The sequence below is a fragment of the Psittacula echo genome (assembly GCF_963264785.1).
Source record: "Psittacula echo genome assembly, chromosome: 1".
Classification (NCBI taxonomy): Eukaryota; Metazoa; Chordata; class Aves; order Psittaciformes; family Psittacidae; genus Psittacula; species Psittacula echo.
In genome coordinates, this window is record NC_137735.1 from 86009795 (window position 1) to 86021822 (window position 12028).

Here is a 12028-nt window from a genome sequence, read left to right on the forward strand (position 1 = left end):
AATGGCAACAGGCACATCCAGCTGTGGGGCAGTGCTTTTGCACTGCCCACAGACCTTTGTGCAGCTTTGGACTTAACGATGGCTCACCCCTGTGCACTGTGATCAGAAAGGGCCCGTTATCGCCCTGCAGCCTCCGTATGAGTGTAGCCATGAATGTAAGGTGGAAATACTGGGAATTTCCACTGAGGTGAGTTAAAACGCGTTTACCCTCCCCTGGAAAACCCACTGCCAATGCAGTTTCCATTGCATGGGGAGGCTGCCAGGCCTGCTTGCTTCAGTTGGCTTTTTGCATCGATTTAACTAGAAGGCAGATGGATCCTAATTGTGCCTCAACTAAAGCAGACTGCATGTAAAAATCACTGCTTCCAAGATCAGTGTTTTAGCTGCTTGGGCAAGCATCCCAAAAGAAAGGATTCTCCTCTAGAGTCAAGAAGACAGAGTTAACATTAGGAAATTAATCTTTATTTAGAAGGACAGAAATAATCCCTGCCAACTTTTCCATTATTAGTAATTCTCCCCGCTGCTTCAGATAGAGGATTAGTGACTCATTCTCTAGGAGTTCATTAAAATGGCCTTCTGTGCACAGGTGAGCTCTTATTTAAGCTGTTCTTTAAAACTGATTTTTTTTTCTACAGGTCTCACAGTAGAAGGGAGACACGAAGGTCCTTTGAGCTCAGGCATCCATGGAAGTAAGCAGAAAAGCAGAATACTTTCCTGTTTTTCCAGTAGCTCTAATGCTAGGATAAGATTGATTGTACCATCCTAAGGGAGGAAGTGAGATGAGCCACACATCTCCTGCTGAGCTACAGCTGGTGTTGCTGCTCCCACAGAGGATGCCTCTGCCTGTATTCTTGTTTTATTTCAGGGTGCAAGCTGGGAGCAAGCAAGGGAAAGGCCACTCTGGGCCTCTATTCCTGTACTTTCAGAGCTAGAAATGAAGGATTCATTTTGCCTTTGACAACTGAGGTACTTTGCTCAGCTCTCCTTCAGAGAGCCCCTGGCAGACCTGCTTCCACTGTGCAGTGAGCCAAGGCTAGGAAAGAGTATCATGAAACTGATGTTGGATGTGAGGTAAGAATGGTGACAATTCCTCCATAGCCTGCTTTTTAGCTCCATGTTCTCCTGGCCTGCTGCAGCAGTGAGGGCTTCCTAGAGCCTGGCTCTGGTGTTCTGCGCTGTCAGGAAGTTGCTGATGATCCCAGACACCACCTCAGGCTTGTTCAGGTGCACAAAATGACTCCCAGGTACCTCTATTAGCTGGATGTGCTGGAAAGAAAGGACACAAGATGTGAACCAGGAAAGCATTCCCTCAGACAAGCAGTGGGGTCAGGGGAAGGCAGAACAGGGCTGGGATGACTGGACTAGGGAAGAGCTGGGTCTAGAGTGCAGTACTTAACTTGGGACTCTGGCAGCAGGGGCCAAGTTGGCTTCCCCACAGCGTGAGGGCTGTGCCATTCAGGATAAATTGCCTAGTGTGGGGTGCCCACTGGGGGTGGCCACCAAGGTGAGCTGCTGCTCCCAGGTTGGGGACCCAAACAGTAGAGATGCAAGGATGGAGTTTGCTCTCACATCTTTGAGGATAGACTCAAGTGCCTCCTGCAGGTCTTTCACAAAGTGATTTCTGGTGTCCAGCTTGTATGGTACCAAGAGTCCATCTTGTGCTCTGAAAAGCAACAGCAAGGCTCAGTACAGCATATAGTGTGTCTCCATTTATCTTTGCTACTGTCCTGGGCAGAAGCACTGTCCCCAGGACAGTGGGGTGACAAAGACAACTGCTCTTTCTAAGCTGCTTGTAAACAGCAGGGATACAGGGTCATACATGGCAGTCAGAGGGGCAGCTATTTTCTGTCAAACTATCTGTTCAAAACCTTAGGTGATTGCCTGGTAGTATCAGAGTGGAGACTGGTTAGATATTGCTCCCCTCCAAGTGCTGTCTCTTAATACATCATTCCTTAGCCCCACCATGTCTTCTGCCTTTTCCCTTCCATACAGCCTCTACATCTCCCCTCTGTCCCTTGCTTCCCTCCACGCTGCTGTTTTAAACTGGGTGTGCCCCACTTGGAGAGGGAAGTACCAGGGCAGTCCTCCTGGACAAGCCAGCAGTAGACCTCCTGCAGAGTTAAGATCATGCTATCTCCTACTTTACTGCAGGTGATGGGACAAGATGACATCCCAGGCACAGAGGCATGTACTCTGTATGTCCTAGAGGACTTGTCCTCACCATGATGTTGCATTTCTGGATAAGCAGGAATATCCTTAAGAGCTTATGATTTCAGCAGACCAGGGATGCCAAAACTGCTCTTCATTTCCCAACTTCTAGCACTTCCTCTTATTTCCTAGAGAGTCTTTTAATGGCACAATACAGACCAAGGCAGTCAGGGCCCTGCACATCTTGCCCTCCAAGGGCAGACGTGGAGGAGGACAGAACCAGCTACCCACCCAGACAGCTCAACAGCTTGTGGAGTTCTGCACAAACCACTGGCTACCTTCCCACAGCTTTTCTCCCGGCCCTGGACACCCAAGAGGAGAGCTTGCAGGAGCTGGGTCTGGCCAGGGGCTCTAGGACCAGCTGGAGGAGTAGAGGCTGCCCTCATTTTACCTGTTTGCTTGTGCAAGAGGTTTCTGGGTCTGCAGAAGGGGGCAGGCTGGGGTGCTGTGACTTGGGGAAGAGCTGGGTGACCCAGAAGGAAAGTAAGTAGGAACAGTGTGGAATGTCACAGGTTTGCCAGGATGGCCCTTTCCTGTAGGGCCAAGGGATGGAAAGTTATGGGATTGGGAGCGTGAAGGCAGGAGGTCATGGCATTTCCTCGGTCAGCCTTGCACCAGGGAGGCCCAGCCTGAAAGCACAGCTGAGGCCGGAAGGAGGATGTTTCAGCTGCTCTCTGTCTGCTCTAGGAGCCTGCCCAGCCTGGGGCAGTGGTAAGGAACGGGGAAATGCTTCTCACATTTGAGCCTGTGCTGTTGTGCCAACTGGCCCAAAGGTCTGGGTGGCTGCTGCAGAGGAGGGGTTACCTGAAGGCTCCTTTCTAACCTTTACTCCCTCCACCCAGGGCTGCAGGGAGGCAGCAAGGGTTGGTTTGGCTTGTGCCTCACTCACACAATGATGAGCACACGGTCCCGGATCTTCTGCAGGAGCTTCACACACTGCTCCACTGTGAAGGACTCTCGACTCTGCTGCAGGTGCAAAGACAGGGAGAGCAGCAAAGGTCAGGGACAGCAGCTGGGGACAGAGAGTGTACCCGACCCCTGCTGCACTAGCAGTCCTTAAGGCAGAAGTGGCTGCGGCCCCAAAGCTGCCATGCTGGGACATGACAGGCAGCCAGGCTGCGCACAAGAGTAGCTGGCTCTGCAAAGGCTCTTTCTGTCCAGCTGCATTTCAGGGCTGCCAGCAACACTGCCTGCTGGGATGCAGCACATATGGGAATGATCTCATACCAGAGAAAAGCTTTAAAAATCCCTTTACTAAAAAGGAGACAGTACACTACTCTGGCTTTCATACCCTGGCAATGGCACAGGTAGAGGAGGCCCTGCTTGCTCAAAAGCAGCACAAAGCTATCAAAACATCAAACATGTGGACTTTGCTCCACACTCTCCCCTTCTTATACGGGTGACCTGACAAGCTGACAGAAAGCATCCATCCAGCTGCTGCCTGAAGAGTTATAACAGCAGGAAAATGTGGCCATGAGGCCCTGGGGCAGAGGAACTGCTAGGAAAAGAAATCAGTAACATTTTCCAGTGACTCTGTAAGCTGAGTCAATGTTTGAGGCTCTTTTAACAGCAGCATTTAAAAGAGAGGCAGGAATTAGAGATGCAGAAAGTAACCAGCTGAGTGGAAGCAGGGAGTGGACCTCCACTACGGCTGAGTTCTCTATAAGCTCAGAACTCAGAAGCAGCAGGGGGCACGTCAGAAGAGCAATGCTCACCGTACGGACTCTCATGTCTCTGTTATACACCAGCCCTGGAATGAAAAAAACAACAGAAGGTTTTCATGTTTCAAAGGAGCTGCTCTGTTTCTCCTCCCCTCTGGGTCTGCCCAAGATTTTTTGAGATGGGAGGATTAGGATTAATTCAGATATCTCCTTTCTTAATTTCTTTTGGTGTTCCAGAACTCAAGCATCAAACCCACTTGCTGGGAATGGAGAGCTCTGCCTCCAGACTTAATTGCTCCCATTCAGGCTGCATGAAATTGTAGTTAGGGCACCCTGTACCCTGTGGAAGACAATGGCTGTTGGCACTGCTCCCATCCCACACCCAGGGCTGGCCCAGCACTAGGATGAGCCCTGTCTCCACACAGCCCCTTACCAGCGGGTGTCTCAGTTGCTCCTCGCTGCAGTAGGATTGCCCCACCCTCTGCTGTCAGATGTCTGTTTGCTTCTAAGAGCCTGAGGGAGACATGGCAGAGAGATTGTGCTGCTGGGAAAGGGAGGAAGCGAAGCGAAAATGGCATGACAAGGTGACAGCGAGCTCTCAGGCTGCTTCAGAAAAGAGCAGGAAGAAGCAGCAGAAGCAAAAGGTCTTGGTGAGATTCCAGGAGGACTTGAAAGAGGAAGTACAGAGACAGTTTCCCTTTCTCATTCACACAGCTGTAACTCTGTCCAAGGTGAGGCCAGGCAGCAAATGAAGAGGACAAATGGGAACGGACCTCTGCAATGCTGCTTCAGGGCTCCGTGCTCTGGGAGTTTGCTGCTTTGCCTCTAGACTCAGTAATCTGTCAATCACCAATCGCTTTGATTCCAGCCACGCCTCAGTGTCCTGAAACAAAGAGACATAGGGCACAGGAATAACCCCCCATTTCTGAATCATTTTACCCCTTATCAAAGGGTAGAAATGGGCATTTCACCCTTCAACATCCCTCAGAACTCGTACCAGTCACGGACATCATATTAAAAATGTCCATTTCTGGGGGAAAGGTAACAGCAATACTTAAAAGGCAAGGCAGGAACAGAAAGCTAAGCACTGCAATAAAGAACTTACTTTTTACCCTTACAATCTTTTCTACCCCTTCCTGCCTCCCTTTTGAGTTGAGGACAACTGTCCAAAGAACAAGGGAAATCTGTTATCTTTTGTCTCTTTGACCCTGGGCCTCTGTCCCACTTTTGCCAACCAAACCCCAGCATTTGGTAGCGACGAGTTCAGGTTGAGAATTTAGCTTTACATCCTGCCAGAAACAGAAAAAGAGATCTACCCAGATCACCAACAAGCTGTTGGCAAAAGGACAGCTGGCAGTTGCTTGGACAGAGGTTCCAGTTCTTTTTGTACAAGGGTATGGCACAGACAAGTGAATTTCAGTGCTAAGGGACTGTAGGATGTGGAGCACTACCAAGTGTCCCCAAGGGCCACCCTCCACAGGGACCTCAGTCTGTGCAACAAGAAGCAGATCTGTGGCTGCCAAAAGGAAGAGCACCGAGTCTTGTGTGATCTGTCAGGAACTGGTCACATCAGTGCTTTCTCTGAGCAAATGAAAGAAAGAAAAAAAAAAATCCAAACATCTACTTTTTATTTTAAAAAGTGAGGGGAAGTACATGTGAAATCTAACCTCTGGTGCTAGCAGAAAGCCAAGGTTTTCCAGCAGGATCAGCTTGTCCACCATCTCAGGATAAAGGAAACAAAACTGAGGAGACATGAAACAATATGAGAGAAAAGCTGAGTGTTGAGAGATGTCTTCATCCTGCTGCACTGGAAAGGGAGTCAGAAAAGGGCCTCTCCTCCCCTGTAATACATAGTCCCATACAGTTGGTCCCTTCAATTCCCTCCTATTTGTTGTTCCAGCTTCAGAAATCACAAATCCCATGAAGAAAGGATGCTTTACTCACCATTCCTGCTACAGCTCCACCTGCAAAGGAGAGAAAAGTCCTCTGTTACACCCAGAACCACAAACACACACACACACCTCTCCTGGGAACAGAAACTCCACGCACAGCAGGAGCTGCCTTAGAAGCAGAAATGAACGTAGTACCAATGAACTGAGTAGCAGGCAGAGAGCAGGGCTATTGGCCAACTGGACTCTTGTCCTGTGTCATACCCATCTTCCTCTCAGGCAGCAAAGGCCAAGAAGGAGTTACTAGTTACACACTATGGTGTGCAGGTTCTGTGAGCTGTAGCCAGCACAGCCCTGCGAAGCAAAACTCAAATCGTGGCAAAACTCAAGCATAAAGGGATAGAGCTTGGAGTCTGGTTCCCTTCAGCAAGCTCCATGAACCACCAAGAAGGGCCCTGCTCTCCCCAGGCCTTGTGGCCTTGTCGGAACCAGGCAGGAAGGCCTGCTGTGAATTCTCCTGCCACAGATCACCCCTCTTTGCACATTGCTGTTCCCTCCTGGGGCTGGAGATAGGTCCACAGCAAGACTGATCACTGCTTGTACTACAGGGTCCTGAAAGCAGAGGCATTTCAAACAAGGACACAGATTTCTGAATCGCTCAAGCAGCAACCTGGTATTTGACACAATATAATAAATATTCCAACCCAGCTCCTAGCGGTATGTCTTGTAAGTTAATTGCCTACTCCTATTTCCATTAATCTCACATCTTACAAGGACAAGAGCCACTTACCCATACTGTGACCCATCAGGGTGAACCGTCTCCACTGCAAGGCTAAGTGGCAACAGACAAAAACACAGAGCTGCGTTAGAAACTAAAGCAGCAGCATCTTGAAGCTTCTCCACCAACATGGGCCCCTTCTCACAGGAGGGCTTTTCCACTGCTTAATTTGCTTCCTAATCCAGAAATGAGGTGGCTAAGTAGGCCAGTTTTAAAGAAAGAGAGCTTCCACCACCTCATTTCCTTAGTAGTTAGGTCACACAGCTCTCAATCTCTTTCTATATGAAAACAAACTACAGCAAATTCCCATTCATTGCCAGACACAGGACTGGCAGGAAGGAAAGGAGTCTAACTGGGCAGCATCTGCCAAAGAGAGAGACCTTGACAGAGCATCCTGCTGCAGGGCATTCCACAAAAGCCATGAGGACATGGAGCCAGATCTGCTGCCTTGAGGGAAGTATGATTATTCCAAGTGAAAGCTCTCTGCATCATTTAGCACACCAGGCTTCAGTCCATTTTTAGAGAACCCCAAGAGGCTTATGGGAAAATACTGCTTCATCAGTGCTGCATCATCTGAAATGTACCTCACTGAAAGATGTGTTTTACCCTCTGGCACCGCTGAAGAACTTCCAGAGGATCTTTGTATACTGAATGAGGGATGCAAAACTGCACACGCCACAACCTCCCACAAAATCAGCATACAGGTGGACAGTTATTAGGAGCCCAATACACTTTGGCTGACAGATTTCTTTGTATGATACTAAAGCAAGTAGCCAGCTGCCATCAGGGAGAAACAGAAGAGTCTCCAACTTACACCTAACACTGGTTAAAGGTCACTGACTGATTATAAAAAGCCAGCCTGGCGAAACTACTTAGTTGCATTCACCAATTTGCTACTACTGCTTTTTAGTACAGAAACACTTGCTTCTTACTGTTTCTTCCTCTCACAAAATAGTGAGAAAGGGACTGCTTATTTAGTCTGCGGTCACAAAGCGCCGGCTTACATCAGGCTGGGGAGAAGCAGAGGGAACCAACCAACCAACCCCTCTCCTGGCAGCAAACGCTGCCTGCTTGTCCTAAGGAGCAATGTAGCACCCTCTGCACAAACGGCCTCTCAAGGGGCCCTTCAGCTGCCCACCTGCTGCCACCCGGCGCACATCGCTCACGTAATCCAGGAAATGGTAGGGGCAGCCTGCAGGTCGGTGGGATGACAAGCCGTGGCCAGAAAAGTCCATCGCCACATAATAGCAACCTGAAAGGGAGAATGTATCAGATATGCAGCCCTCCAACACAACAAGAACCATCCTCCTGAGCCAGACCTACCTCTGGGGAGCAGTGGAATGAGCTTGTCAAAGGTGTTGGCATTGTCCAGCCAGCCATGCAAGCACAGCACAGGGTGTCCCTCTGAAGATCCCCAGGCCTTGGCTGCCACGTGGCCCCAGGGCACAGGGAACTTCACCTCTGAAAACATGCCCAAAATAGAGTGCTCACAAGGTATGTCCCTGGAGAGAGCCACGTGCTCCAAGTAGGTCCCAGGGATCTTGTTAATGGCCCAGAGCTCTGAAAAGAGTAATACATGTCTTTAGTAACTCACCAGTCTCCTGTGGTCTTAATTAGCAGCTTGCTGATTTATAGCTCTCCACTGAACATCCCAAGATGCCATCCCTGCCTGCCTGTTCGGGGAATCCCTCTTCCCAGCACGTACTAGCGATGCTCCTAGGAAGAAACAAGCTTTCCCTACACAGAAGGAAAAAAGCCTCCTCTCTGTCTCTGCAGCAGCTGCAAGCTGAACAGAAGACACAGGAGATCTGGCAAGAGGGAAATATGCACAATTCCCCCAGCTAGCTGCAGTCAGCCAGGCACCTGTCCTGGACTAAAGAGACGATTTCAGGAATAAGGATGCTGCATCCAGTACTACACTCCTCTTTTACCTTGTGCTTCTCCTCTTTCATACCACCAGTCGGCACCTTCGAGAGAGCACTGCCGTGGTCACTGCTGCTGCCCTCCTGCACCCCGGTATGGGATACAAGTCCACAACCTGCTAGACACCTGCTCGATCTCAAACTTGTCTCATCCCTCCCGATCTGCCTGGCAATTACGGCACTAACATCTGACCTTTACTCAACCTCAGGCTCCTAAGTGAACCCCTCAGTACTACCCAGCCTCTGGGGATCTTCCAGGGGTGGTCTGAGTATCTCCCCTTCACCCCCAAGCCCGTCTGACCTCCAGGGTGCCTCATAAGCAGCCAGGTCTCTCATGACATACTGCCTTCCCAGTGACTTGTCTCAGGTCTCTATTCCCTTAAACAGCCTCTGAGACCTGACAGCAATTAAATCACACTACAGCAAGTCCCTCCTGAGCCCATATGTCTGTACAGTGTGAAGAAAAAGGGGATGGGCTGAGAGAGAAGGCTGCTGTCAGGACTCTGAGACCACTTACAGACCCCAGTGGCCTCAGTCACCTACACATGGGGACTCCCCTACCTCTTTCCCTCGTGCCCATAAGCCTAAGCTCAGTCCAAGAGCACTCCAGTACTGCTGGTCTCCAGTGGCAAAGGTGAAGCTCCAAGGATTATGGCCGTGTCTGTTGATCACGGGGCTGTCTCACCCTTGGCCAGCCTGGATCCTGACAACCATGGGCTGACTTCCTGGTGTGACCATGGACCTGTCACTTCCTCACAGACATGCCTGAGAACCTGGGCTCCTGGCAGAGCCCGACTGCCCTCCCCAGGCCCGCCCTGGCTGACCCCAGCGGGGCTGCGGCCCTACGGTCCCCCCGGCGGGCAGGAAGAGCCGCTACACTCGCTCCTTCGCCTCAGGGCGCCCTGGGGCAGCTGGTTCGGGTCCTGGTTCCGGCCCCAGGGACGGAGCGGCCCCCGGAGCGCCGCGGCTGCTGGCGGCCGCCCCGGCCCCGCTCCCCGCGCCCGCACGCTGCTCCCCGGCCCCCTCCTACCGCTCTGTCCGGCCCGGACGGCAGAGCAACGCCGTGGCTGGAGGAGACAGCCCGGCGGCAGGGCGGGCAGACCGGCTGCACCGCCCTGCTCCCCGCCTACCCGGGCCGCCCCGGGCCTCCGCCTTCTGCCGCTCTGCCTCGGCCCGAGGGAGGCGGTGGGGTGGGAGTGTCGCCATCTTTGTCCTCCGTCAGCCTCTTGGCTCCGGGGGTCCTGCGAGGAAACGGGGGCAGTGGGTGAGGGCCTAACAGCGCGGCCTCCCCTGCACAGGGAGCGGTTCCCGGTTCCCCACCGCTCCCCACCCTTGGCCCTGCAGCAAGGGGACATCCTGGCAAACTCTCAGCCCTTCACAGCATCACTCGTTGTTTTCCTCCTGACCCAGCTATTGCTGCAGTCACAGCAACCCAGCCTGCCCTCTCCTCCAGGCCCAGAAACCTCTTATCTGACCGAACAGGTGAAACCAGGGCAGTCTCCAGCTGGTCCTGGAGCCTCTGGCCTTGACCCGGCTCCTGCAAGCTCTCTTCTTGGGTGCTCCGGGGAGGGAGATGCTGTGGGAAGTAGCCAATGCCCTGTGTTTGGATGGGGCTTAGTAAGCATAACAAGGAGTTAATGATGTCTGTGGGGTCTGCAGTTGCCATCAACCTACTTACTGGGCACGATAGGGACCTATGAGAAGTCGCAGTCATGGAAGTATGGCTGCATCCTTGGCTGCCTCCAGCAGATGTGTTACTGACTATGGAAACTGCCTGTACTGCAGCAACACAGTGTGAGATGTTTTAACTGTGACCCAGGAGCATTGTAGCAACATCAAACAGACTCAGTGCTTGACACCAGTGCTGAACTTCCATCGCTCTCTGATAGAGAAACTCTTCTGAACTCTTAATGCTTGCTGGAATCGTGTTGCTCCAGGGATAAGAGTCACTCTCCCGTGCTGTGACCTGTCACAGTGAACTGGCTACTGCATGGCCAAGCTGCGGCAGATACACAGCAGACAGCGCTGCCTTCCTTAGCTGCTGTACTCCTCTTCTTCAAAAACAGACTCCTCTCAGCTGGGGAGGTTTCCACTATTTTCTTCATTAGCCCAGGCTTCAATAAAATCCATACCTGAATATGAATGGGAATACTGCTTGCTGGTGCCATGCATTCTCTCCAGCAGTCAGTCAACAAGGCCTAACACAGACCACAACTGTTCCCCTTCAGTCAAGGACTCTGCTGTCAAATGAAGCAAAGTCAAACCATGCTGTGAGTAGTGGGATGTCTTGCTGGAACAGTTGGAGAGAGCAAAATGAATGTCTGTTCTTAGGGAGTCATTTTTATATTGGTAATTGAAAACTCTCTGCTCCGTTCAGCACATCAGTCTCCTAAATTACACCATACATTTTCAGAACAGCTTGCAAAGCTTGAAAGAAACCAGTGTAGAAGCTTACAGCCCTGCTTCTCCTGCCTGCCTCAATCTTACCCTGGCAAAATAGCTCTGCACCCCAGAAGTTGAAAGGTAACCTTGAGGACCCATCACTGAGAATAAATGAGAGCTCTGGAGCTCAGCCTACCCTCCGAGTGAGCCATTAGAAGGAAATCAGAATCGCATAGGTTTGGAAAATCCAATGCATTGCTTTTTCTTAGCCTTCTTGGAGGAGGAACAGGAAAGCAGACCATGAGTGGTGGGAAGGCATGCAGAGGGAGAGAGGCCTCAGTGCCATCTAAGCATCTTCCCTAGAGCTGTCAGAGATGTGTGTCTGATTACAAAAGGTGAAAAGCAAGGGACAGCTTGGCAGAACGGATTTGTAAAACGCACTCAATAATCAATCACTGCTGCTAATGTAGGCCAGGGCCTTCCTGTGAGTTGCTGGGATTTTTTCACAAGTCACCAGAAAGCAGTGTAATTGTTAGCAGTGGCTGCCAGGCTTGTGATTCTTCTGTCTGTGGCATAGCTCTTGAGGAAGAGGACCCTATGTCAGGAGCAGGGGGGATGTGGACCCTTTGAGGAAACCTCTGTCGCTGGTGAGACAACAGGCAATGACCTGGAAAATCCATTGCCACTTAACTGCAGTCTGAAAAGGAGAGAGAATCGGTGTGCAGGCCTGACACATGATTCACAGCCCATCCTCCTGAGCCAGACCCACTTCTGGGGATCAGTGGAATGAGCCTATCAGAGGTGGTGGCATTGTCCAGCCTGCCATGCAAGCACATTACAGCACAGGATATCCCCTTCACAGTCCCAGGCTTTGGCTGCCCCGTGTCCCTGTGGCACAGAGAACTTCACCTCAGAGAACTTGTACCCACACGCAACATCCTCTGAGTGCTACATGCTGACAGCTAGTTCCAGAAAGCTCATTAACAGCTAAGAGCTCTCAACAGAGCTTGTAGGTTGGTGCTAGTCACCAAAGTTGTTTATCTGGCAGCCTCAGCCTCTACTCAGTACCAGCTTTTGGGCACAAGCCTGTATGAGGTAATCCTGAGATCCTGCTGTAAATGTTGGTATGCACATCACCACTCACAGGTCTTGGACTCTCCCACACCATCTTGGGCCCTCTGTCCCACT

At 51.2% G+C, this 12028-nt stretch overlaps 1 protein-coding gene across 1 annotated transcript; it reads right to left on the reverse strand.

The window, feature by feature from the left end:
* Positions 1–435: 435 nt before the first annotated feature.
* On the reverse strand, positions 436–8007 carry SERHL2 (serine hydrolase like 2; the record flags this gene model as incomplete). The annotated part of the gene is made up of 11 exons (XM_080629740.1): positions 436–1266; positions 1570–1663; positions 3098–3174; positions 3924–3958; positions 4303–4382; positions 4643–4752; positions 5537–5611; positions 5814–5833; positions 6549–6590; positions 7675–7788; positions 7860–8007. The coding sequence occupies 11 exons, from the start codon at positions 8005–8007 to the stop codon at positions 1150–1152; spliced, it is 912 nt and encodes a 303-aa protein (XP_080485866.1). The 3' UTR covers positions 436–1149.
* Between the last annotated feature and the right edge of the window lie 4021 nt (positions 8008–12028).